Source organism: Psammomys obesus, unplaced genomic scaffold (genome assembly GCF_907164565.1).
Source record: "Psammomys obesus unplaced genomic scaffold, mPsaObe1.curated_primary_1811, whole genome shotgun sequence".
In the NCBI taxonomy this organism is placed as follows: domain Eukaryota; kingdom Metazoa; phylum Chordata; class Mammalia; order Rodentia; family Muridae; genus Psammomys; species Psammomys obesus.
The window spans coordinates 4,007,056-4,034,893 of record NW_026596134.1 but is presented as its reverse complement, the minus strand read 5'-3'; the positions used below and the strand labels follow the sequence as shown (position 1 = coordinate 4,034,893).

At 48.3% G+C, this 27,838-nt stretch overlaps 1 protein-coding gene and 1 long non-coding RNA gene across 5 annotated transcripts in view; one reads left to right on the top strand and one right to left on the bottom strand.

Annotated features, from left to right (window-relative positions):
• The window catches only part of Degs2 (delta 4-desaturase, sphingolipid 2), a 102,547-nt gene extending 98,645 nt beyond the window's left edge, over positions 1-3,902 (bottom strand). For 2 of the 3 annotated variants that reach the window (XM_055592837.1, XM_055592834.1), the window contains exon 1: positions 3,765-3,902. In XM_055592837.1, the coding sequence (XP_055448812.1) occupies positions 3,765-3,846 (82 nt within the window). In that variant the 5' untranslated portion in view covers positions 3,847-3,902. The remainder of the gene's footprint in view (positions 1-3,764) is intronic. The other variant, XM_055592835.1, reaches the window with a different exon arrangement.
• A 127-nt stretch (positions 3,903-4,029) lies between these two features.
• Positions 4,030-16,296, top strand: LOC129666198 (uncharacterized). 2 transcript variants are annotated; one of them, XR_008718506.1, is made up of 4 exons: positions 4,030-4,412; positions 13,180-13,335; positions 13,683-13,781; positions 15,347-16,296. It is a non-coding gene; the product is annotated as an uncharacterized LOC129666198 (long non-coding RNA). The 2 variants fall into 2 exon arrangements; XR_008718507.1 differs by lacking the exon at positions 4,030-4,412 and adding an exon at positions 4,447-5,143.
• The last annotated feature ends 11,542 nt before the right edge of the window (positions 16,297-27,838 follow it).

Sequence of the window (27,838 nt, the reverse complement as noted above, 5' to 3'; positions counted from 1 at the left end):
CTCAGACAGCAGACCAGAGTGCTCCCTCAGACAGCAGACCAGAGTACTCCCTCAGACAGCAGACCAGAATGCTCCCTCAGACAGCAGACCAGAGTGCTGCCTCGCCTCCTCAGCTGCATGAGAACAAGGAAGCAGCCCTCAACAGATAGTGCGTCTGGCACCCAGGCTGACCCTGGTGGCCTCTGGCTAGGAATGGCAAAGGTGTTTAGAGGGTCCCCTGCCTGTGGTTTCTCTCGCCCCCAGAGTTCCTGGGCACCAGGCACAGGCGAGCTCTCCCAGCACTGAGAAAGGCAGCCGCTGGGGACAAAGGTAGCGGGTGTGGCACCCTAAGGGAGAGCAGGGGGGAGGATGGTGACAGGGGAGGGTGGTGATGCGTCTGTCAGAACACAGGGCTCCCGGGCAGGAACCAGGAGTGGGAATGTTTCCCTAGCTCTACCTCAAGGGTGCACCCAGGAATGAGGGGAGGAGCCATGATGGAAATAGTTACAGCAACTGGCAAATGCCACAACTCAGTTTCTCGAGAGAGCCAGTGGTTTCCCATTTACCACCTCCACCCTGTGCACATGCACAAGCGTGAGGGGACATTTGTGTACCTACTTGTGTGTTGTCAGAATGTTTCTGTGGAAAGAACATTGACGCTAAGACCAAAAGAATACATACACGGTCAGCTGATGAAGAGGTCTAGCTGGGCGTAGGAGGGGCATTGTGTCAGCCTAGCAGGTGCCAGGTCCTGGGTTCCAACATCCCCAGAAGCACGAAAATAAATAGTCCTCCCAGACTGAACAATGCTCACAAAGGCCAGGAAGCTGCCTGGGCCTCCCAGATTGGAGAGAAGGCGAAATGCAGTTACAGGGTCAGTGCCGGAGTGTCCCTAAGAGGCCAGAGCAGAGGCTAGGCCATGGCAGTATGACGGGACAGCAGGGCTGCTGCCCCTGAGCTGCTGGGGGTCCTATCCCCATCGCCCCGTTTTCCCATTCCTGTGTGGCACGGCACTATACACGCCCGCCTTTCATCACAGCACCATCCCCGACCGTAAAACCGTGGGCCCATAACCGGGCACAAAACACCAGGCTCCCGGGAAAGACCATGGTGCCGGAGACAGCCACAGAGCTGGGCCTGGCAAAGGAGGCCACAGGGTCCGCCAGACCCTTGCAGGTCCCAGAAGAGGCAGGCTTCCTGTGTGGAAGAGGAGTCTGTGTGGCCATGGTTAGGTGGCCAGGGCCTCACCTTCCCCTGGCAGCTCCCTCTGTGCCTTCGACTCTGCTGGCTTGGGGCCATCTGCTCTTCCCAGAGGCCATCGCCACTGACAGCCCTGACAGAAGTCACAACCTAGCCTTTCCTAAGCAAACAATCCAACAACTGACTTCCATTTCCTGGTTTCCCTCATATGTGTGTGAGTGTGTGTGTGTGTCTACCTTGCTTTCATATGTTCTTTTTAAAAAAGCAAACAAAATTACAAAGCTGTTTATCTTCAAAGACACAAACCCAAGCTTGTGTTCCCGGGCCTGGCTCAGTGTATAATGGCTCAGCTTCCTGCCTCCCCTGGCCTGGGGAGACGCTACCATGGGACCCTATTTTCTTAGACACTTGTGCCAGGGAGCATGTCCTCAGCCTAGGCAGCAACGGAAGGTGGACTTTGGTCATTCATATCACAGAACGATGGGGCCAACTCTTAGCAATGACTTCCTGGGACCTGACTGGGAGATTCTGACCTTAACCGAACACCTGTCAGGCTCCGGAGCTTGAGGAAGCCATCAGCCAGCCGTGTGCAATACAACTGAACCTGAGCAATCCAGGCCTCAGTGGCCTCTGGCCTATTCGGTCCAGGGCAAATGGCTTCTCCTGTCTGCAAAGGGTCAGAACAATTATCTGCGGAGTTTTCTGTCCCCATCTGTCCCCAGCCTCGGTGAGTCCCCAGCCCTGGCTTCAGGATGTTGACAATAAGAGTTACTGTTGACGTCTGTGGCGATGCTGGCCAGACTGCTTCACACATCGCCTCCCAAGTCTGAACAGCAGCTTCGGAAGGAAGGTTCTATGCTGGCCTTTCCTCTTGCCCAAGCTGCAACTTCCTCATGTCCAAACTGACTCACCTGCCACTCACAAGCGACTCTTGGAATTCTGGCCATGGGACCAACCTTTCCACCAGCCACTAAATTGCTGCTGTGGAGACCAGAGCTGAGGAGGCAGAGCCCAGCCTTTACCAGCTTGGTCAGGGCCATCAGAGCAGCCAGTGGGGTGCGGTGAGGGCTTCCTGGAGGAGGGGGCACTGGACCATGCCAGCAGGAAGGACCAGAGCTCAAGCTGGCCAAAGAACACACACACATCCCAAGTCTCGGGCACCAACCGGATGGGTTGTCAGGATGCCAGAGGCCCTATAGCCGGGGCGTGAGTGAGGAGCCTCGGAGATGACGGCTCTCCTACCTTGCAAGCAGTGTTCCCTCAGTTCCTCACGCTCCAGCCCTGCCCCCTTGCCCCCACCAATCTCTCTAGGAAGTCTGGATGTGTCCTAGGACCCATGCTTTCTCAGTTGGAAAGGGCTGGGATGAGGCCCCATGGTAGATGCTGCTACACATCTGCAAAGCCCGGGGTTGACTTCCTAGCACCTTGTAACCCCTGGGTGCGGTGGGCCTTAATACCAGAGCTAGGATGGTAGAGGCGGACAGACCCAGACAGCAACGTTGTCTGCAGCCAGTTTGAGGCCAACTGAAACTAGAGAGTGCTGGCTCGGTTGCGCACCTCTTTAACCCCAGAACTAGGGAGGCAGGGAACAGAGGGTCACAAATTTGAAGCTCACTTTTTCAAGTAGGAGAGAGGGACCTTTCATGTATCCTGGAGTGGCAGATACCGTACCAGCGCCCGACCTTCAGGGAGCCTGCCTCATCCTCTCACCAGGCAGCGGAACCACTGTGCAGAAGTGTGTGTGTGTGTGTGTGTGTGTGTGTCTGTGTGTGTGCACAGGTGCAGTCTGTTTGCCTCCCATGAGCACCTGTGGGTCTTCTCTACCTAATGCCAGGTGCCCAGAGAATTCAGGAAGGGAAGCTGGGGAGCCAGGCAAAGGGTTCCTTGCCCCAGCCTTAGCATCTCAGCCAAGACACCTGGAGGAGGGGGAACCAAGGTTCACACGAGAAGGGGGACATGACTTACCCAGACAGGTGGCACAATCACAAAAACGCAAACCCACAGGACGGTTTGAGACCCCCAACAGCAGCCCAGGTGCACCCTGGGTTCAAAAGACTCAGAGGGAAGCTTCTACCTCCTCAAGACCTGGCCAAGACAGCCTGGAGAGCACCGGCAATCAGAACGGAAGCTGACTGTTGAATAATGCCAGTTACACCCATAGGAAACAACATTGAGGAGCTGATGAAACACAAGAGTTAACAGATGCTAGGGCGCCAAAGTGAGGGGAGCAGAGGAGAGGCGTCGGGGCGCAGAGACTCTGAGAAAGGCGAGCCTGTCCCTCACCCTCTACTCACGGAGCGGAGCCGCCGGCCCGCAGCGGGGAACCCCCAGGGCAGTGCCTCTGCAGGACAGCTGCGATCCTCTAGTGGGATCTAGAGGATCCCAAGGAGGAAGGTGTCTCCTGCTTCCCGAGCTCGGGTTTTCGCGGTGGGTGAGCTCGGCCGCGACGCAGGGGGGTCTGCACACAGCAGGCGCCTACTGGTTGCGGGCGGAGAGCCCGCGGCGCGCGCCCTCCCCCCCCCCCCCCCCCCCCGCCCCCCGCGCCCCCGCCCCCCCCCCCCCCGCCCGCATCCCACTGCGCTCACCCAGCATCTCCTTGCGCCGCTGGGTGTGTGGCTGGTCGCTGTAGACCCACTCGAAGTCGCTGCGGCCCGCGCTGTTACCCATGCTGGGGACGCTGGGGCTCCAGAGCGCTCTGCTGCGCCGCGCTCACCTGTCGCAGGGTGTGCGCGGGCGGGGACCTAGGGACCCGGGCGGGGACGGGGGGGGGAGGGGAGGGGGGAGGGGGCGGGGCCGAGAGTTCGGCGCCTCCTGGGCGGAGCTGGGGCGGGTCGCGGTGGTCCCCTGGAACCCAAGCGGCCTGGGATGGGAGATGCGGCCATGCCCGCGCCTTGGCAGACCTTCAGGAGCCGCGCGAGATTCCCGGAATCCCTGGATCCCTGGTGGCGTGGCAACGCCCACTGCAACTTGCAGGCTCCGGCGCACACCTGTCCCCTCTCTGCCAAGCTGGCCTCACAGCGGAGCGCAGTTAGAGCCGTGCCCTAGACTCCTGGGACTCCTGGGACTTCTGATCTTGGCGCCGGAGGAGTTAAGTGGAGGTGGTGGGGGATGAAGAGCTGGGAAGAGGGGTGTCTGGAGTTTGGGACTGGCAGATCCCAGCAATGTCTTCCCCTGCTGGTCCCTTTCACGTACTCGCCCCACTCGCCGCAGAGAGACACAGCAAGAGCACGGAAGTGAGTCAAACATGAGGGACGGAGGGATAGAAATGATTCAGGGTGATCTGTGCTATGGCAGAGGTTGGTGCTGGAGCAGCTTTTGCAGTGGAACTTGTAGGACAAGTACGTGTTTAAAAATCAAGAGAAAAGGAAGGCTAAGGGATGAGCAAGTGCGAAGCTTGGGGAGGAAGCCAGCGCCGCAGATGTTCTTGCACTGAGGTCTGTGGGGTGACAGAAGTCTCTGCTTTCCCTGCTTCTGCTGTTCCAGAGGCTTAGGGCCTGGCCTGTCTATGGCCCTGCCTGGCACCGCGCCAGGGCCGCCACAGGCAGCCGAGAGCATGGACCACTCTCAGCCCTGGCTGGAGCTGAGGAGGAAGCCTCAGACACCAGGCATCTGTGGTGGCGTGGGCTCTAAGGATGGCTCCATGGTTCATGGGGACGACAGTCAGCCAGACACTGCCCCCACCACAGCCTGGGGGGAGGGGGTCCCTGCCACAGGGCCCATCGCTGCCACATCAGGACGGCCTGCCATCCCACCAGTCTCCAGATGTGGGAACTGAAGCCAGATGAGAGAGCCTTACCCCAGGCAGGCAGGAAGACTGCAATCCTGTAACAGGATCCAGTCCCCAGCCTCTGGCCTGGAGAACCGCCAAGGTCAAAGCGCCTGCCTTACGTTGACCTCTGTGACCTTGATACTTGTACCTGAGTTCCTGCTCTGCGCTCCAGTCACCACTTGTCCTCGGGCCCAGGTGAGGGGTTAGAAAACATACTCTACATCGCCTGCCCAGACAAGAGTGACCGTGGGTGTCCTCAATCCATAGCCTCAGTTCACAGAGGAGAACACTGAGGCCGAGCACCGTGCTCGCACACGCATCCTCAGTGTCCGCGCCACGCTGCTGTGGGCAGGTGTGTGATCTGCCCACAGTTGTAATCATGCGTCACAGTCAGGGGTTAGTAATACCAGGCTGCGAGCTCGCTACGCTAGGCTTCACATTGTCATTTTCCGGGGTGTTCCCAGTGTCTATTAGCAACAAATCACTGATGCTGTCAGTGTGTGCCTCAAAGGTGGAAACCTTGCCAAACATCAGAAGGTCCCAGCTCCCCGACCCCATTGCAAACACCACCTACCTGCAAGGCAGTGACAGCCAGCGCACCCTGTATCTCACCGCATCGTTGTCCCTAGCCCACCATTTAATTATGCTTCACGCATGATGGCCTCAGGAGCAACAGATCACAGTACACAGAGGTTGCAGGCCAGGCGCCACAGGGCTATAGAGACACACTGTTAAATTGTCCTGTTAGCACGATTGCTAAATCCCCTAGCTATATGTCCTCCCTGCCAGGTGAAACAGAAATGCGTCTCTCTCTGTTAGGCATGCAGGTTAGTCCCTGGCAAGTTGGTAAGCAGAGACTCTTGTGGCTGGAAGCAGGAGAGATAGCATCCACCACAAGTCCCTAGGCTGGGGAGCAGCCTGTGGCTGCTGCCTGTGGGTTCCCACCTGGGACTGGGTTGCCAGCTTCCCTCTTATGATGTCAGAAGTTGTCTGAAGACTTGGTGCAACGAATATTGTCCTTTGGCAACAGACACCAAGCCAGAATGATTGATAACAACCCCTACTATGCCCCTGTCCGACTGTGCCAACAGTGTGGCTAATGACCAGGACCCAGAGTCAGGCCTCCCAGGGAAATCAGTCCAACAAAGAAAGGCAGCCTCTCCAGAAGGGAGGAGAGAAGAGAGGGAGTGGAATTGTACTGGCGGGGGGGGGGGGGGGGGGGGACACAGCCTTCCAAGAGCCTGGCGTGGTGACACAGAGTGCTATAATCTCAGGCAGGAGCAGGAGGTAAGTTCAAAAGCAGCCAAACTCCAGAGAGAGTCTCAAACAGGATTAAGATAACACCACCCCACAGGGTGTTTCGTTCATGGAAACCAAAACCAAGGCTGGGACTGCAGCTCAGTGACATGGCTTGGTTCCATCCCCACACAAAATAAGTGTTAAAAATTAATCAACAAATAACGCACATCAGTTAAAAACAGCACTCTGGCAAACCAGCATTCCCTGCTCTCGGAGTCCTAGTCAGCCAGGTGGGAGGGGTCCCAGCAGCCGGGTCCCACACCATGAATGAATGTCGCCATGATGGACTGCACCCGCCAAGATGAATCGAAGTAAATCCTTCCTGTAGTGGCTTTCAGGTGTGCGGTCACAGTTGTGAGAAACATGTAGGCAGTCCCTCCTGGAAAGGTGCCCGGCTACTTATTAACTCCGGTGCACTTAGCCCTACTGTCTCAGAAAATCATTACTTGCTGGGTGGGAGAGGTAATCAATGGAATTTGAGCTAACGAAATTTTGCGCCTCGACAGTGATGGCCGTGACGGATACTCTCAGAGAAAGGTCGTTTTGTGGAACCAATTTACTGTGTCCCAGGAGCTGGGGGCGGGTGGAGATGGGGAAACTGCAGGAGCAGGAATACCAGCGGGCTTTCAAGTTTTCCATTTGCGGAAGTCCACATCTTACTGGTTTTGACTGGTTAAATCTGGCAACATTGTCCTAAGACACAATTTTTAAACATTCCCGTGGGGGGGGGGGGCACTTGTGTGCGTACCTGGGGCCCAGAGACTGGTCAGGCGTCTTCCTCTGTGGGAAGTTCCTGTCTCCTCATCCCACACACCTGGACTGCAGGGAGCCACTATGCCATGCTAGAAATAAAAATCTATTATTATTATTATTATTATTATTATTATTATATTACTACTACAGCTAGTAGTAGTAGTAGTTGGTAGGCATGTGGGGGTAAGAGGAAAACTTTGTGGTATGGTGTGGTGGTCTGAATGAGAAACGTTCCCCATAGGCGCCAGCATTTGGCTCCCAGTTACTGGTGGTGTTTGGAGAGGTTTAGGTGTGCTTTGGTGAAAGAAGTGCATCGCTGGATGTGGGCTTTCAGAGTCCAGAGCTTCTCCCTATTTCCTATTCCCCCTCTCTGCTTGTGCTTGGGGTTGAGGGTGTGAGCTCACGCCTTCCTGCTCCTGCCATCATGCCTGCCATTTGCTGCTTGCCTCCCAGCCATGATGGACTGGAACCATAAGCCCAAATAAGACCTTCCTCCTGTAAGTTGCATTGGTCACAGCAGAAAGTAACCTAATTAGCACAAGCAGGTTCTCTGCCTCCGCCTTTACATGGATGGGTTCTAAAGATTGAATATAGTCACCAGGCTTGTGTGGCAAGTGCTTTAACCACTGAGCCATCTCCCCGGCCTCCTCTTGTTTGTTTTGCTTGTTGATACAGGGTCTCTCTGTGTAGCCAAGGGTGGCCTTGAATTCCTGCCCTTTCCTCTACCTCCCAAATACTGAAATGATTGAAGTGCCCCCACAGCACCCAAAAAATGTCTTTAGATAAAGTGTAAGTATAAAATTTTTGAAAAATTTCAGATCAATGGAATAATTGTTGCTTAGTGCACATAAGCCAGGCCTCCACCCTCCCAACTCCAAGTAAAGTATAAGTAAAGTTGGTTGTAATAAGTGGTTAATATTTACTATTGATATATCTTTCAGTAACACTGTTGTTAATCCTAAACAGCTGTATAACCAAATCACCACACAGACACTGGGTTTATTTAGTTAACCTAGAACACAATGCTGGACAATAGTCACTCCATCATAAACTTCCAAGCCCTCATAGTTTCCTAACATTTAAATTCACCCATTATACTTGCTTTTTGTGAAATCTTAGGTCCGGTTCATTCTCTACATTGTTCCTCCTGCCTCTGCTCTCCCAGCCTCTGCTGTCTCCTCTGCTTCACACTCCTTCCTGTCCTCTGGCTCCTCTCCTCTCCTGCCTACTCCTTCCTCTCCATTGCTCAACATTGTGGCTGGTTGTTTTATTTTGGCATGTTTACACAAAGTTGAGATAGGTGATGCTTAGAATAAGTATCACAATACAATGTTCGGATTGAAACCAGAGAGTGGGGGAGAGAAATCAGCATTTGAATGAACAAGGGTAAGGTGTATACATTCCAAAAGAACATTATACCAACAAAAGCCAATCTTCTATTGCAAAAGAGCCTAGGAAAGGGGAGACCCCAAGCTTCTAAGAACCCCAGCATGGGTCTCACCAGATCTGCTTCCACCAGACTGGAGGAAGGAGCAGAGACACAAGCTTCATTTCTTCCTCCAAAGAAGGCATCTCTGTGACCTTCAATTACAAATAATTCTATATAATCATTGCAGTCCTCGTCTGCATTGTTAGTCCAGCAATGTGTATTATTACACATGGCATAACTACGGGGCCATGTCTGGGATTCATTGCTAGCCCGTTTCCTCCAAGCGGCCCATTGTCATGTCCTTGTGCAAGCCAGAAAGCTTCGGGACAATGCCTGCAAGCGGCATGTTGAAGCAAATAGGAGAAGCGGTGAATGTGACACGGGGGAGGGGTGTCACTGCCTACTGTCGATGGGAACCTCGGGAAGTCAGAGGACACAGCAAAAACAATGGTAAAGATGACTTTACATGCTTATTTACATGCTTATTACATGCAATGAACCGTGAAATGCACCATAACTGTGTCCTTATCCTGTGCACAGTTGTAGAGTAAGCTTGTCGATATACAGGGCAATACCATAGGCTTTCTCGCATCACCATAAGCACCGGAGCCCTGTGGACAGTTGAGTCACTAGGCAACCAAGGGTTCTTAACCGTTGCAATTTTTTTTTTTTTTAACAGGATCCCGGCCATGGCTGCAGTGTTCCTTTGACTGACATGGCATTGTGTGCTGTGTGACTATTGCCTTATTCTACAGGAAACATCCCTGGTCTTTCCCCATACATAATAAACAAGTCATGGGCACGCAGATGCTCTTTCAGAATCCACAGCAGCTCATTAAGAAAATTGCAGGTGGCTTGGGTTAGGAGGGAGATGGAAGGCCTCAGCCTGAAATAGGTGGCGCTGGCAGCTTTGAAAACTGCCCAGCTTGGAACTCCTTCAGCAGAGTGTGGCTGCACACATCTCTTGAGAGCCCAGGAGCCCTGACATAGTAAAGACTTCATGTTTTCTTGGGTGTGGGTATCTCCTTCTTACTCTTGTTTCTAAACCTTGAATGGTTGTTCAGAACCTGATGGCTGGACAGAGCCCCAGATAGCCCAACAGAGGCACAGATTAGCTCAGAGGAGCTTTGACAAGGCCTGTCTACAAAGGATGTGATAGCCCAGATAGTTCAAAAGGAGGAGTGTCCCTGGAATAAAATGACCCTAGCCACTGCTGACACCCTCCCATCTTCCCATCCAGTTTCAACTTGCTGTGAGTGACAGACACTCTCTTCACCAAATACACCTTTTCTCCAGTCTCCCCGAAACTGTTACCAGAGTTGGGGTCAGAGCCTGCACCCTGGAAGCTGTAACAAGATGGGCTCAGCCATTCATCCTCAACAAACCAGTTAAAGGAGTCAACTGATAACAGAAAGCAGAGAAAAGAGATTCATTCATTGAGCACACACTGGAAAGAGAGACAGAGGGATCCAGTGACTGCCCTAGTCCATCTTGGGAGTCATGTGACATGCAGGAATCTAAGTAGACACTCTGACCTGTTGTCCCCCAGCCACCACGGTCTGATCGCCAGTTCCACAGGGCTGGATGCGAAGCTGCAAGGCTTCCCCAGAGCCAAGATAATTCCACCTGTGTTTGGATCCAGGGTTTCAGAGTTTTTTGTTTTGTCCTGTTTTGTTTTCTCCCCAGCATGAGATTTCTGGGGCGACTCCAACTTCTAGCGGAGCCTGTTTTATTGGGGAGCACCCTTTTAATAACTGGATAGCCAAGTGTCTCTTCAGAACATCCATCTCTTCTGCCAAGAAGGCCAATTACATCCCTTCAGGCTTTGGCTCTTCCAGCCCAGGCTGCTCTGCCTCCTGATGCTCTTGTCTGTCCATGGATTGCCACACTCAATTCTCTTGGCTGTAGACCAGGGAGAGAATTCTAGCTCGCTGTGGTTTCTAAGGCAGCAGTAGGGCACAAAAGCCATCTCTGTCCCTAGAGCACCTGGAAATAACCAAGTAAAAAATTTCTGTCCATTTCGCTCTTAAGTTTCTGTTTTTAAAAACTATTGTATGCTGAAAATTGCAGTGATTAGCAAACCACTTTTGAGGTTTATAAGAGTGTGTTATGCTGGAAGGTTTCTTTATTTTGATTGTATGTGCATGGGTGTTTTGCATGCAGGTATGTCTGTACAGCATCTTTGTGCCTGATGCCCTCAGAGTGCCAAAAGAGTCACATCCAGGTCACATCTCCTGGAACTGGAGTTACAGATGGCTGTAAGCCACCATCTGGATGCTGGGAATTGAACCTGGGTCTGCTGGACAAGCAGCCAGTGCTCTTAACTGCTGAGCCATTGCTCCAGCTGCAGTATGCGTCTGTGTGTGTGTGTTGGAATGTGAGTGTTTGCGGTGGTTTGGAAACTATGTGAGAGCCATCGCTTCAGTGGCTGGTTTTAAACTGCAAGGATTCAGAAAATCTGAATTTGAAACAATAAAAGGAACTGGTTTTACTGGACTGTGGTTCAGGCAGCCTTATCTGAAAAAAGTACTAACTGATTGAAATGGACTCTTGAGCTGACTTCCTTGAAATGTTTTGGAATCTGGGGCCTTTCAGTTCTGGAAATGGCTGAGGAAAAATCAGATCATTAGGATTTACCAGAGAAATCGTTTACAAGGTGATTAAAATGTTAAAATGAGCTTGGATGAAATGGCTCATAAAAATTTCAAAACTGCTTTTTGTTAGGCAAATATAAAATATAAGGTGAAAAGATCAGTTTTACGACTGGCCTATACACAGAGACACTTTCACATGTGTCCTGGGCCGTGGTCCATTTGAAATATATGAATATTTTGTAAATGCTGAGATGGGCTACTTGGGTATTAAGATAAGTGCTTAAGCAATCATATATTTGGTTGTAAACAGTGCTGAAGAGTTAGTTATCCGGATGTGAAAATATGTTGTTTCCCTTCTGCCTTCAATATTGGAGACAGACCCAGAAGGGTGCCCAAAGACATTTGATGGCACCCAAGGGAGGAGAGTCTGGATGCCTTGGCAGCTGCAAAGGGAAATGGAAAGAGAAAAAAAAAAAAAAAAAAAAAAAAAAAGATGCCTTTTGCCTTTTAACTTAGAGCTCAAGAAAGCAGGCAGGCTCAGGGAGGGATCGGTGTGCAGTGAGTGGAGAAAAGGGATCAGGCCTGTTTGGAATTTGGGTCATATCTGAAGAAGTGGAAGTAAGGAGGGGGAGGAGAGTCCAGAAGCACACAAGGGGCTTTGCATACACCTCCGTGGATAAGGACACTCATGGCAGAACCTGGCTTCAGTCCCTAGAACCAGCCGGTGGAGGCAATGAGAACAGGGGATGGAAAATGGTTAAACAGGGCAGGATCCCTAGGCAGCAGCTCTGAGAGAAGTTATGGCTCCTGGTCCCTTGTCGGGTCTGTCCCTTGAGGCATGTGAGGCTGTGGCTAGAAGCTTGTGTTGATCCCACCAGGTGAGAATAAAACCACTGCTACAATTTTTGAGCCAAATTTGAAGCAAACTTTATTAAACCCTTGTCAAGACAATGGACACTGGCCCAGTCCATACCTGGGATCTCCAGAGAATGGCCACATTGTATTAGGCAGGTGCGTTTTAAAGTCAAAACCCACAAGGCTACGAACTTCCCACATTCATCCAATCAGGGGCCATCATGCATCCTGAAGTACTTCCCGTCTGTGTGTGAGCAAGCACCTCCTGTGCTGTCGCTGTCGGGGCAACCAACCTTGTTTACTGAAGTGAAAACACACGGTTTATTATCTTACAGGAACAATAGCCCCCAGCATTCCAGAAAGTTAGAGGCATTTTTGTTTTATAGATCTCTTAGGCACAGTAATTAAAACTTAAAATATAACTTCAGGCCTCACGCTTGGACACTTCATAGCTGGCCCAACCAAGTTGCTCCCAAAGTACTTTAAAATAATAATAATAATAATAAAAAACCCCAGACTAGTGTGCCAAAGTCCCCTACTTCCTGAGACCACTCCTATTATACAAGGGCTCTGCCTCCCTCTCTCTTTTTCTCTCTCCCCTCCCATCTATGAATATATAATTTAAAAATGTCTCTAAAATTCACCCTCTGTAGTCTATGAATTTCATTCTTTAGTTTCACCACACAGGGACCCAAAAACGACTAGATCAGGGAGGTTTTGGTGCCATTGAATTTATTTTCCAGGATCATACCCCAGAAAGTTAAGCTCACCGAGACCTGAGAAAGTCTCCTCAAGCTCAAATGCACCCTCAAATATTCTCATATTTGAAATAGAGAACAGAGTCCTGAAAGTTGTCCTCTGATCTCTACACCTGCATCCTAACACATATGCTCATACATGCTCAGGCATGTATATGTGTACCTAAACACACACAAACAAAACACAACAGATAGACAGAGAGAGAGAGAGGCTGAGGGCAGATTAAAGCATCATGTTTCCACTTAGGACAAGAGAAAACGCCTTTGAACAAGGTAAGTAGTTTTCCTGCAAAGGGTCAATTCGTCTTTGCCAAGCCTGAGACCTGCCTTCCTTTCATGTGGTATTTTAGATCTTGTTGGATTTTGTTAAAGGAAGAGTGCAATACCCCACCCCCAGCTCACTCTCTCTCTCTCTCTCTGTATGTGTGTGTGTGAGAGAAAAGTGCCTCGGTAAGACTGAGCTGTAAGCAACCTTGTAGAATGTTTTCTTAGTTATTGACAGAGGAGAACACAGTTCATTGTAAGTGCACCCCTCCTCGGCAGGTGGTCCTGGGTTCTAGAAGAAAGCAGGGTGAGCAAGCCACAAGGAGCAAGCCAGTAAGCAGCACCCCTCCATGGCCCCTGCATCAGCTTTTGCCTGCAAGCTCTTGCCCTGTTTGAGTTCCTGTCCTGATTTCCTTAAGTGATGAGCAATGATGTGTAAGTGTGAACCAGATGAACCCTTTTCTTCCCAAGTTGCTTTGAACATGGTATTTCATCACAGCAGTAGAAATTCTCACAAAGACAGCCTCAAAGCCTAGCAGTACTTGTCTCCTGATAGCCTGATAGAGTTTGATATATAGAGTCTGTTGGTTATTGTAGTATTTTGAATGAGAATGAGATGCTTTGGTTTACAAATTTGAATACTTGGTCACCAAGGAGTGTCACTGTCTGAAAGGATTAGGAGGTGTGGCTTTGTTGGAGGAAGTGTGCCACTGAGGGTGGGCTTTGAGGTTTTTAAAAAGCCCATTCCAAGCCTGGAGTCTCTCTCTTCCTGCTGTCTACAGATCTGAATATAGAACTCTCAGCTCCTTCTCCAGAACCATGTCTGCCTGCGTGCCACCATGCTTCCCCTGATGATGACAATGGCCTGAACCTTGAAAACTGTAAGCCAGCCCCAACTGAATACTTTCCTGATGTAAGAGTTGCTGTGGGAAAGGCAAATGGGATGGACATCGGAAGAGGGAGAAAACAGGGAACAAGACAGGAGCCTACCACAGAGGGCCTCTGAAAGACTCTACCCAGCAGGGTATCAAAGCAGATGCTAAGACTCAGCCAAATGAAAGAAGGGGGAGATAGAAAGACCTGGGGGGGACAGGAGCTCCACAAGGAGAGCAACAGAACCAAAAAATCTGGGCACAGGGGTCTTTTGTGAGATGGATACTCCAAACAAGGACCATGGAAGTAACCTAGAACCCCTGCACAGATGTGGCCCATGGCAGCTCAGTCTCCAAGTGTGTTTCCTAGTAATGGGAACAGGACTGTCTCTGACTTGAACTCATAGGCTGGCTCTTTGGTCACCTTCACCTGAGGGGGGAGGGGAGCAGCCTTACCAGTCCAAAGAGGAAGACAATGTAGCCAGTCCTGATAAGACCTGATAGGCTAGGGTCAGATGGAAGGGGAGGAGGACCTCCCCTATCATTGGACTGGGGGAGGGGCATAGGAGAAGAAGAGGGAAGGAAGGTGGGCTTGGGAGGGGGAGGGGCTACAGCTGGGATACAAAGTGAATAAGCTGTAATTAATACAAAAATAAAATAAAAATTTTAAAAATTGAAACAATAAAAAAAAAAGAGTTGCTGTGGTCACGGTGTCCCTTCATAGCTATAGAACACTGACTAAGACAATTCCAACCGTGTTTGTAGATGGGACATTCCTGACATGCAGTTCTGTGACGGGGACAATACGATGAAAATGCTGTTAGACACTGTGTTTCTGGGTTCCTGAGAGCTGTGAGTTAGAGCTGCCTGAGGCCACTTTTGTCTAAGCAAACACAAAAGATCATTTCAGCCAGCCAGCTCTGTTAGGTTGGCGCTCTCTCCTTTTTCTTTTCTATCTATTTGAATGCCTGCCCAGTCTGAGCGCGATTCCTCTGGTGGTTTGGACTTTCTTGTTCAGTCTCTAAAGCTACCCACCTTTTGCGTGTGGCTGCTCACTGACCTCATTGCTGACAGGCTCAGTAACTCAGGCGACAGCGCTCTCTCCTCCTGTCTCCAGAACCCAAACTCAAGTTCTCTCAAACACTAATAAAACTCCTCAACTGAGAACCCCCAACTTCCCCCATAATATTTGGTGCCCAGTAAGGGGCTCCTGAAGATTCTGGTAACATTTCTTCCCTGCTTTTGTTCGAAGAGATGACCCATTCTTCCCTCCTGTTCAAATGGTTATTTGTTCTCCGTGTCCATGTCTGACAGAGAACTTAGTCTTCTCCAGCCTGTCCTGTTCTGTGTGTTTGAACCTGCTGTGTGATCCACCTGATGTGGTCTAGTATCTCCTGAGAGTCAGTCCACCCTCGGGGAATGACTGTGGGTATAATTATCTTTGCTGTTGTTGTTGTTTTGGTTTTTGGTTTTTTGAGACTGGGTTCTCTGTGTAGCCCTGGCTGTCCTGGAACTTGCGCTATAGACCAGGCTGGCCTTGAACTCACAAAGATATGTCTGCCTCTGTCTTCCAGGTGCTGGGAATAAAGGTGCGCTCCACCACCACCCAGCTGAGTATAAGGACATCCATTGATTACGTTCTTCGAAGCAGGGAGACACGCACTGTAAGTCCTGCCCTCTCCTGGCTGGGATCCTGGGCTGTATAAACAGAGAAATGGAACTAAGCAGCTGCGAACATTTACCACTCAGTTCCTTGACCAAAGAACTTATGTGACTTGTTGCTTCAAAGTCCTTCTGTCTTGAGGGGGGCGTGGCGGTGCACCGCTTTAGTCCCAGCCTATGGGAGGCAGAGGCAGGTGGGTCTCTTGAGTTGGAAGCCAGCCTGGTCTACAGAGTGAGTTTCAGGACAGCCTGGATACACGGAGAGACCCTGTCTCAGAAAAGAAAAACTCCTCCTGCTGGAGCCCCCCGCCACGCTGAGCTGTGGCTCAGAACGAGCCCTCTCTCCGTCAGCCTGCTCTTGCCAGCTGTTTCATCGCAGCGACAGAAAAGCCAGTGATACAGTGTGCTCTTTATCTGATTTTTAAAACTGCAGCTTAACTTGTTTTTTTAAGAGACGACAAGAAGCGCCGTTTTTTTTTCTTAGAAGAAGCAAGGCCTCTGATCTCTCGAAGCACCAGTTCATGACTACAGGAGACATTTTAGCAAAAGAGAAGCAAAAGTGTTTTGGTTTTTTGTTTGTTTTTTCACAAAATCAATGTCTGCAGATGCTTTCTTTGTGCTTCACATTATCTAATTGAGACCTAGAACATGTGTTATTAAAGGGACTGCAGAGACGGCTCCTACATACAGCTATGCACTGCCACCTTCGCGGAGCACCCTTGTTCGCTTTCCAGCATCCATGGAGAGCAGCTCACAATGACCTGTAACTCCTGCCCGAAAGACTCCATGCACATTGGCACTCATGTGCACATACATGTATACGTACACTCAGACATAGTACAAGTACACATACATACATGGACATACATACAAAATTAAAAATAATTTTTAAATGTCCTATAGAACTGCTGCGTGTGCATGTTGTGAGTGGGGACATTTGCCTCAGCACACATCAAGGAACAACGTTGTGGAGTCAGTTCTCTCCTTCCACTGTGTGTGGAAATCAGACAGTGATGGGAGGGGCACCTGGAACCTTCCTCTGGCCTCTGCTGGGACCTGCACAGGCACATTCACCTGCACATATCTGTAAACACACCTCTCTCATGCGTCTTCACACACACACACACACACACACACACACACACACACACACACAGTGTGTGTGGGAGGATTAGAAAAGCAGTTTCAAAATAATAAAGAAGAGGAAATTCAAAACCCAAGCCTTCTAGTGGCCTGCAGTTGTCCCAACAGGGCCAAGACCTGAAGATGCCCAGCACATCTGAGCACTGCTGGCCCACTTTGGCTGGAGAGAACCCCAGGGTTACTGAGAGGGGCTGGGCAGAGCTCCGAGCTATAGCTTGTGCTGAGCATGTTTGAGGCCCTGGATGATTTGTCAACACACACACTCTCCAGATAAGGCTGGTTTTCAGAAGCTTGGCTTCAGACTTTTCACAGGTTAGTTAGGATACTGTCAAGGGGAAGGCTGTGGCCAACAGGACTTTCTCTGATAAGCGTCTACAAGGAAAGGGGCCAATGAGAGATGAACAGTGGAGGGAGGAGATTAAATAAAAACAAAAGGGGAACCTGGGAGCTAGAGAGACAGTCCAACAGCCAAAAGCACTGACTGCCCCTACAGGGGACCTGGATCCAGTCCCCAGCACCCACACGGTGTCGCACAACCGTTGCGAACTCCAGTTCCATTCCATGGGATCCGACACCCACTCCTGGCCTCCATAGGTGCCGCACACATGTACACGTGCCGATACCCAGAAGAACAACCCACTTACTACGCATAAAATAAATACATCTTTAAAAACCCCAAAGGAAATGTGTGTGTGAGGGCGTGTGAGTGGGGGTGTATGCCGGTGTGCGGCTGTGCACACTAGTGCACAGAGGCCAGAGGGTAGACCAGGTGTCCTGCCCTGCTCTCTGCCTCATTCTCCTGAGCCCACCTAGGCTGACAGTCAGCAAGCCCCAACGGATCTTCCTGTCTGCCATTTACAGCGCTGGGGTTACAGGCACAGGTGTGGCCGCACCCAGCTCTTCATGTGGGAGACTGGGACTCAGATTCAGGTCCTCTGGCTCTGCAGCAAGTGTTTGTGTCCACCGAGACAGCTCTCCAGCCCAAAAGAAGGAAAGTTTAAATACCAAAACATACAGGCCATTTCAAACAAAGTTAAAAAAAAAAATGTGTGTGTGTGTGTCTGTCTGTCTTTGTGTGGTCTGTGTGTGTGTGTGTGTGTGTGTGTCTGTGTGTCTGTGTGCAGGAGGCCAGGGGTTAGACTAGAAGGCATTGGATCCTCTGGCACTGAAGTTACAAGTGGCTTTATGTGTGAAGAACCAAAGTCAGGTCATCTGAAAGAGCAGCACACCTCTCCAGCTTCATTAAAAAATCCTATTTTGAGAGAGGCCCTCACTACACAGCCCCAGCTGGCTGGAAGCTCACCAGACAGGCCACACTGGCCTAAAGCTCCCCGACAGCCTCCTGCCTCTGTCTCCCAAGTGCTGGGGTTAAAGGTGTGGGCCTCTCCCACATGGCCCAGCTAAGATTTTTTTTTTTTTTTTTTTTTTTTTTTTTAAGGAGAAGTAAAGCACAAGGAAAGGCTGGAACGCAGTGCTGGCCTGCGCACCAGACTGGGGAGGGCACTCCACAAGGCACCAAGTGGCACAGCCGTGTGAGTCTGCATTCCCAACATTCGGGGGTGGGGGAGGATCAGAAAGGCAGGGTCACCCTTAGCTACACAGCAAGTTCAGAGCCAGCCTGAGCTACATGAGACCCTAAAAGAAAGAAATACAGGGGAAAGGGTGGCCCAGCTAAAATGGGCCCATATGGAGAGACATTCTGCCCCTCCATCTTTTTCTCCCTAATGGAGGCAGCCTGGGCTAACTGCAGAAGACACCCGCCCAGAGGAAAGATGCTCTGGGCAGCTCTAACCCACAGCTCTCAAAACCTGTACTTCACTCGGCTTCCACCTCGCCGCTTCTATGAGTTGTGACACTGTTACAGGAAAGGTGTGGTGGAAGCTTCCCTCCCCTGGTTCTGGACAGAGTTGTTATGGAGAGTTTCCTGTGTCAGTTTTCAGGCCCCCAGCTTCCCTGAGGGAGTAGCAAGCAATGCGTCCCGGGTGTGAAATGACTAGGGTAAGGCCATCCTGCTTGGACTCCGGTTTGTGTTTGCTCAGACAGTTCCCAGCCCTCCAACCCCTTCTCCCAATAGTTAACCTCTGCTTTGGCAACACATTTGAGATTTCCATGGCCTTGACCATGGTCCAGATGTATTAACCAAAACAATTGCCACTTTATATCTAAAATAATTACTATGCTCTGCCAGGAACGAAAGTGTCAAGGTTACTCTGATCATCATCTGACTTTGATGTAAATTATGGTCTTTGTGGTTTTTTTGCCTCTAAAAACTATATCCTGAGTTTGAGCACGGAGAGACTTTTCAGAGGCACAAGCCGGCTGGCTCTTGGTCTTACCATCCTTTAAAGAACTTAAAACTTAACTGGCTTAATGAACGCAGTTCGTTACATAACAGCTCTGGACCACAGCCCATCTCACTGCATTCTTCTGTAAGCCAGCCAGCAATCCCCACCTTCCCCAAGGTTGCACATGCCAGCTGCCTGTAAAGCATGCTGATGAACTGGTAAAAGGAAAGAAAGTTTTAAAATGTACTCAGTTGTAGCTGGGCATGGCGGCGCTCACCTTTAATCACTTGTTAGTGGCAGCTGGACCTCTGAGTTCAAGGCTAGCCTGGTCTATAGAGTGATTTCTAGGACTGCCAGGGCTACAGAAAGAAACCCTGTCTCAAAACAAAAACAAAACAAAGTTTACTATTTACTTCCTGTCTGTGAGTGGGGTGTCTACATGCCACAGCCTGCCTGTGGAAATTAGGGGACCGTGTCGTAGAGACAGTGCCCTCCTTCCAGCCTTATGTAGGTTCCAGGCATTGAACTGCGGTCATCAGGCTTTGCAGCAGGCCTGCTTAACTGCTGAACCATCTTCCCAGCTGGAAGCTCAGCCAATAAGGGCAGCGGACACGTCAGCCTGGCAAGCCAAGTTCAGACGCGCTGCACAGACCTGTGATCCAACCCATTTTCTACTGCAAGATGGGAGACAGACAGGCCAGCCAGCCAGCCTGAAGTGTGCAGCGCGGCAGAAGCCAGGGAAGGCCTGCCTCTAGTTCAGAGGTTCTCAGCCCTTGGGTTGCGAGCTCCGTGGGGCTTGAATGACCCTTTCACAGGGGTCATGTATCATCTGAAGGACTAGGTTCTAACATCAGCAAAGTGTGTCTGGGAAACTAGATAGATAACTTGCCAGCCAGAGTCAACACAAGCAGGCAAAAAGCAAAACCTTCCTTTTTATGTAGGCTGCCACTAGGGTGGGTCTGTCATCCCAAATAATCCAACCAAGAAAACCCCCTCACATATGTGCTCAGCTGCTTTTGGCTTAGTGAATCCCAGATGTCCTCAAATTAAAAACCAAGACTAGCCATGGGTGGGAGGCTCTCCAAGGGCCTGTCACACTTCATCTCAGGTCAGTTGACCTCTGGAGCTGGTAGATAAGAGGATAAAAAGATGTGGCTGACCTGCATCACCCCATCCAACGCCATCAGCGATGGTGATGTCATGGACACTGCACCATGGAGCGATCCTCAACTTCAACTCGTTCACCCAGACTGGCCGGGCACAGGCGAACAGCTGTGAAGGCGAACAGGCTGTGGCTCCTTTCCCGGCAGATTCCTCTTTTCTTTGCTACAGACCTCAGCACCAGTGTTTGCTGCCTGCATGTCTGACAAGCCTGCTCTCACCCTCACCAGGCAGAGAAGCCCCTTAAGCACTCTAGCACTTACCAGTCCTGCAGCTTCCAGCTTGGATGTCTTAGTACTTCCTCCACCTGGGGTGAGGAGACTGTTCTGTGTGCGCACAAGTTCAGCACACTGGGAACACCTGTCATTTGGGGAGCCTGGTGGAGTCATTTGTTGAGTAATTATTTAGTTATGTGTCAGAGATCTCTAGCTGACCCGTTTATTTATAAAAAGAAATGACAAATGATGACTTGTCTTAAAGAGCACTATTAGATAATGTAATTGGTTTTTAATATTCCACTTTACTTATTTATTTATTTATTTGTTTGTTTGTTTGTTTTCAAAACAGGGTTTCTCTGTATTGATTTGGCTGTCTTGGACTGGCTTTGTAGACCAGGCTGGCCTCAAACTCACAGAGATCTGCCTGCCTTTGCCGGGACTAAAGGAATCCACCTATTAGTCTATCTGAGAAAACAGCAACTGGGCAAAGCTTGATCTGCCCATGAAATTCCTGAAAATTACTGACATGCAGCCACTTAATTTTTACATATTTTATTCAACTTGCTGTTCTTTTTTCCATTATTTAATTAATTTATTCACTTTCCAGCCTGATGTCAGTCCCCCTCTCCTCCCAGTCCCACCTTCATAACTGCCGGGAGCCAAAGCTATCTACGGAAGCCAAAGTCAAAGCTATCTAGTGGAGACAAAGGTAGTTACTGAAGCCAAAGCCAAGTAGAGAGCAAAGGTCATTTAGTGGAGACCTAAAGCTATGTAGTGAAAGAGATATCTAGACCCGAAATCATGGGTGACAGATTGTGAGGACATCCTTTGTTAGAGCATCCGTGAGATAGCTTAAGAGAACATCCTATGGTATCTTGCAGGTGCAATAGTTAACCCATGAAAGCACTCTTCCTGTCTCCTGCAGCAGCTAATTACCTTCCCCCTTTCCTGCCTTCTCCCTATATAAGTTGGGTAAAAAATTTTAATAAACGGAAACCTTGATCAGACAAACAGACTTGGCTTTCTTCCTTGTGCTTCTTGCCCCCCCCATTCCTTCCAATCTCTCCACCTTAGGAACCCCGTTGAAGCCCCGCAGGTCAGGGCACATATCCCCTCCCTACATACCCCCCTCTTCTTCTCAGAGAAGGGGAGGCCCCCATGGGTACTAATCCACCTTGACACATCAAGTCACAGTGGGACTAATCGCTCTCTCTCCCACTGAAGCCACACCAGGCAGCCCAGCTATGGGAAAGGGATCAAAGGCAGGCAACAGAGTCAGAGACAGCCCCTACTCCCATTGTTGGGGGACCCACACACTGACCAAGGTGCACATCTGCTACATATGTGGAGGCCTAGGTCCAGCCCATGCATGCTCTTTGGTTGGTGGCTCAGTCTCCACGAGTCCCCATGGGCCCAGGTTAGTTTACTCTGTAGGTCATCTCGTGGTGTCCTTGGCCCCTCCAGCTCCCTCAGTCCTTCCTCCTACTTTTCCACGAGACTCCCCAGCTCTGCCTATTGTTTGGCTGTGGGTCTGTTTATCTGTTTCCATGAGTTGCTGGATGAAGACTCTCAGAGGACAGTCACACTAGGCTCCTGTCTGCAAGCATGGCAGAGTATCATTAATAGTGTCAGGGTTGGTTCTCTTCCATGGGGTGGGTTTCAGGTTGGGCCAGTCATTGGTTAGCCATTCCCTCAATCTCTGATCCTTAGTTATCCCTGCACATCTTGTAAGCAGGACAAATTTAGGGTTGAAGGTTTTGTAGGTGGGTTGGTGTCCCTCCCTCCACTGGGAGTCCTGCCTGGCTACAGGTCACTTCAGGCTCCTATTTCCAGATGCTAGAAGTCTCTACTTTGGTCACCTTCATATACACCCGGGAGCCTTCCCCAACCTAGGTCTCCAGCTCTTACCAGAGATGACCCCCACCACCAATTTCCCTTCTCTCTCCCAGCCCTCTCCCCTCCATGCTGTCCCCACATCTGACTGACTGCCACTCCCATTACCCTCCCTATTCCCTCTCCCACCCAGTTCCCTCCATCCACTTCTGTTGTCTATTTTATTTCCCTTCTGAGTGAGATTCAAGCATCCTCCCTTGGGCTCCTTGTTACTTAGCTTCTTTGGGTCTGTGGACTGTAGTAGGGTTATCTTGTACTATATGGCTAAAATCCACTTACAAGTGAGCACATACCATGTGTGTCTTTCTGGGTCTGGGTTACCTCACTCAGGATGGTCTTTTCTAGTTCCATCCATTTGCCTGCAAATTTCATGATGTCCTTGTTTTTAATAGCTGAGTAGTATTCCATGGTGTAAATGTGCCACATTTTCTTTACCCATTCTTTGGTTGTTGGACATCTAGGTTGTTTCTAGTTTCTGGCTATTACAAATAAAGCTGCTATGAACACAGCTGAGCAAGTGCCCTTATGGTATGGTAGAGATTCTTTTGGGTAAATGCCCAGGAGTAGTATAACTGGGTCTTGAGGTCTAGAACTATATCCAATTTTCTGAGAAACCACCAGATTGATTTCCAAAATGAATGTACAATTAACTTGTTGTTCTTGACATGTCCAATTTAAAATATATACATATGTATGCATTTTAAATATATAACCTTTTTGTCTTAAAGATTTCTGTTTTATTGAAAATAGGTGTTTTGTTTTGTTTTTTTTTTTAATATAACATATTCTGATCAGGCCCTCCTTCCCCAAACTACTCCCAGATTCTCCCTACATGCCCACATTCCCTTTCTTTCTCTATCATCAGAAAATAAACAAGTATCTAAAAAATAAATAAACAAATAATAAAATAAAAGCAGCAGCAGAAGAAGAAGAGCCAAAGATATAGGCTGTGGTGGCACACACCTTTAATCCCAGCGGTCAGGAGGCAGAGGCAGGTGGATCTCTGTGAGTTCAAGGCCAGCCTGAGACAAAGTGAGTGTCCTGGAACAAAGTAGACTCCAGGAAAAACCGGGCTACACAGAGAAACCCTGTATTTAAAATGAAAAGCAAAAAATAGATAAATATATAAAGAAAAGAAACACATAGAGACATAGAGATACACAGAGAAAACACAAAACAGGTTAACATAATGATATATAAGCAAAAGACTGTAATGTAAAAAAAAAAAATGCCCAGGCAAAGCCTTAGGAGCCAAAAAAGCTTTAAAAATATTACTGGGTTTGCTTTGGTTGATCGCCTACTGCTTAAGTGTGGTTTTCTACACAGTGAGGTTCTGTTAGGGAAAACTGATTCTTTTCTTTGTGAGCGGTTGCCGATGCTGGGTTAGGAAGGGGGCTGTGTTCACTCCTCTCTGAGTGCTGGGACCCCATCTGTCTTAGACCTGTGCAGGCCTTGTGAACTGCCTCAGGCTCTGTGAGTTCCTATACACATCAGACTGTTGTGTCTAAAGTGCTTTCTTTCCTTGGTGTTTCCTCCCATCCCCACTGGCTCTTACCATCTTCCCGTAGAGTTCCTTGAGTCTTGAGGGGGAGAGAGCTGACGAGTCCTGAGGGGGAGAGAGCTGACGAAGACATCCCACTTAGGTCTTAGTGCTCCAAGGTCGCTCACTGTCTGCACAATGTGCACTTGTGTGTCTCTGTGTTTGTTCCCATCGACTGTAGGAGGAAGTTTCTCTGAAGATGGCTGAACAAGGCACTGATCTGTAAGTAGAGCAGAATGACATTAGGAGCTAGTTTCTTGCTGTCCCTTTAGCAGAACAATAGTGTTTAGTTTTCCTGTAGGTGCATGGCCTAGTCTCAGGTTCTTGGCCACCCGAGCAGTGTCCAGTGAGAGCACACCCTCATGACACACTTCCTCCAACAAGGCCAGACCTCCTAATTCTTCTCAAATGTATTTGACTAAACATTCAAATATATGAGCCTATGAAGGCCATTCTGATTCAAACCAGCACGATTCCCATCTTCCTGAGTAGCTGCCACTCTGATTCCTATGATGACTGCACATGCAGGCAGCCACTCCCACCAGCAATGGGTGTATCCCGTTCTCTGCGTCCTCACAGTATGAGCTGCCGTTTGTTTGATTGATCTGGCAGCCACTCCCACCAGCAATGGGTGTATCCCGTTCTCTGCGTCCTCACAGTATGAGCTGTCGTTTGTTTCATTGATCTTGGCCATTTCTGACTGGTGTAAGATGAGATATCAAAGTAGTTTTGATTTGCATTTCTTTCCCTGAGAGCTAAGGATGTTGGACATTCCTTTACGTTCTTCTCAGTCTTTTGTGGTTTTTGTTTTGAGTACCCCACTTTTTACTTGAGTTGTTTCTTTTTGAGTTTTTAAAATATTTTACATATTAGCTCTCAGTTGAATGTGTAGTTGGTAAATGTCTTCTCCCATTTTGTAAGCAGCCACTTTGCCCTAATGACAGTTCCTTTGCCTTATGGAAGTTTTTCATTTTCATGAGGCCTCCTTTGTTAATTGTTGGTCTTAGTGCCAGAACTAATGCTGTTCCTTTCAGAAAGTCTTTTCCTTTCAGAAAGTCTTCCCCACTTTATCTTCTATTAGATTCAGGGTGTCTGGCTTTATGTTGAGGTCTTCTGATCCATTTGGAGTTGAGTTTTGTGCAGGGTGATGAGTATGGATCTAATTGGATTTTTTTACATGCTGCTGTCCAGTTTGAACAGCACCATTTGTTGAAAATGTTTTTTATTCCACTGTGAATTTCCGGCTTCTTTATTAAAAAAAAAAAAAATCAGATGTCCATAGGTGTGTGAATTATGCCTGGGTCTTCGATTCAATTCCATTGAACAATGTGACTGTTCTTATGCCAATACCATGTTGCTTTTAGTCATCAAAGCTCTGTAGTACAATTTGAGAGAAAGATACCTCCAGCAGTTCTTTCATTATTTAGGATTTTTTTTAGCTATCCTGAGTTTGTTTTGTTTTGTTTTGTTTTTTGGGTTTGTTGTTGTTGTTGTTTTTCAAGACAGGGTTTCTCTGTGTAACAGCCCTGGCTGTCCTGGATTTGCTTTGTAGTCCAGGCTGACCTTGAACTCAGAGATTCTCCTGCCTCTGTCTCCAAGTACTGACATTAAAGGTGCAGGCCACCATGCCTGGCTATCCTGAGATTTTTTTTTTTTGCGTTTCCATATGAAGCTGAAAATTGTCCTTCCAGGTTCTGTTAAAACTTATGTTAAAGCCAGGTGTGATGGCCAACCTGCTCTACAATGTGAGTCCAGAACAGCCAAGGCTACACAGAGAAATTCTGTCTCAAACCCTCTTCGCCAAAAAAGTTGTGTTGGAATTTTGATGGGGACCGCAGTGAATCTATAGGTTGTTTTTGGTAGGATGGCCATTTTTACTATATTAATTCTACCAATCGAGCATGAGAGAGCTTTTCATCTTCTGATATCTTCTTTGATTTCTTTCTTCAGTGTCTTGAAGTTTTTATCATACTTGTCTCTCACTTGCTTTGTTAGAGTTACCCTAAGCTATTTTTTGAGGCTATTATGAAAGGTGTTGTTTCCCTGACTTCTTTCTCAGTCCATTGGACATTTGGATACAGAAGGGCTACTGATTTTTGTGCATTAATCTTGCATTCTGCTACTTTGCTGAAAGTGTTTATCAGTTGTAAGAGTTTCCTGTTGCGGGTTTTGGGTTCATTTATGTGTAAAATCATATGATCTGCGTTGATTTCTTCCTTTTCTGTTTGTATCCCCATGAACTCCTGTTGTCTTACTGCTTTAGTTAAGATTTCAAGTACTATATCGAATAGTCATGGAGAGAGTGGACAACCTTGTCTTGTTTCTGATTTTAGTGGAAATGCTTTTCATATATATATATATAATACCCCTTTATTAAGCATTATGGGAAAATAGTACGCTATAGTTTATAATATCATCAAGATGGCTAAAATTTTAGTCATAAAATAAAAAGCAAGTTTTAATTCTCATAGTCACAGAAAGGTAGTATTAAAGGCTTGAACAATTTTAAATGTTCTTTGATCATTTTATATATTTATATTATATATACAGATATGTATATACACAGATAGGTAGGTAGGTAGATAGATAGATAGATAGATAGATAGATAGATAGATAGATAGATAGATAGATACCTAAGCCCTCATACATTCTAGATGAGCACTCTACATTGGCCTATAAACTCATACATGAATAAAGAATTCTAAGATTGTCAATCTATAATGATAACTAAGTATCTCCTACAGATACCTTAATTATTACCTTATAGTTGTAATATTCATAACTAATATTAAAATAAAAGCAACTTTATAATAGACAAGAATCCAAGTGATCATTTTTTTTTTTTAAGATTAGGTCTCTTTGTTGGCCCAACATAGATGTCCTGGGTTCAAGTGATCTTTAGGCCATCAGTTTTCCAAGTAGCTGGCTGGAACCACAGATGTAAGTCTTCCCTCACCAAGTTCCTCTGTTTGTGTATGTGCTTTTGCATTGGGGTCTATTCATTTTACATGACAGCATTTTCAGACGTGTGTATGTATACAGTGGAGTTGACCACATTTTCCCACCATACCCACTTTCACTCTCCCCTTCTGCCCACCAACTTCCTGTTAATCCTCTTCAGTCACCTAGAGTTTCACTTCTACTTTTTCATCATATATGGACTTGACTTTTGTGCCTGTAAAATCTAGAATCTACAGGGAGGGAAAACATGCTGTATTTTTTTATTCTGAGTCTAACTTAATTTTTTTATTTTTTTAAATTTATTACAATTTATTCATTTTGTATCCCAGCTGTAGCTCCCTTCCTCTTCTACTCCCTTGCCTTCCTCCCCTACTCCACTGATAGGGGAGGTCCTCCTCCCCTTCTATCTGACTTTAGCTTATCAGGTCTCTTCGGGACTGACTGTATTGTCTTCCTCTGTTGTGGCAGCCCATTTGGGCCACACTCTGTGGCCAGGTAAGGCTGCCCCCCATTCAGGGGGAGGTGATCAAAGAGCAGGCCACTGAGTTCCTGTCAGAGACAGTCCCTGTTCCCCTTACTAGGGAACCTACATGGAGACTGAGCTACCCTTGGGTTACACATCTAAGCAGGGAGTCTAGGTCCTCTCCATGCATGGTCCTTGGTTCGAGAATCAGCCTCTACAGGGCCCCCTGGGCCCAGATTTGTTGGCTCCATTGGTCTTCTTGTGGAGCTCCTGTCCCCTCCAGGTCTTTTCATCTCTCCTTTCTTCTATAAGATCCCCTGCACTCTGCCCAAAGTTTGGTTATGAGTCTCAGCATCTGCTATGATACCCTGATCAGTAGAATCTTCAGAGGCCCTCTGTGGAAGGCTCTGTCCTGTTCCCTGTCTTCTACTTCTGATGTCTATCCCATTTGCCCTTCTGAATGAGGATTGAGCATCTTCCTTAGGGTACTCCTTGTTGTTTAGCTTCTTTAGGACTGTAGATATTAGTGTGTTTATCCTATTTTATGCATCTAATATCCACTTATAATTGAGTACACACCATGTGTGTCTTTCTGCTTCTGGGATACCTCACTCAGAATGATCTTCTAGATCCATCCATTTTGCCTTCAAATTTCATGATTTCCTTGTTTTTAATTGCTCAGTAGTATTCCATTGTGTAAATGAACCACAATTTCTGTATCCATTCCTCTGTTGTGGGA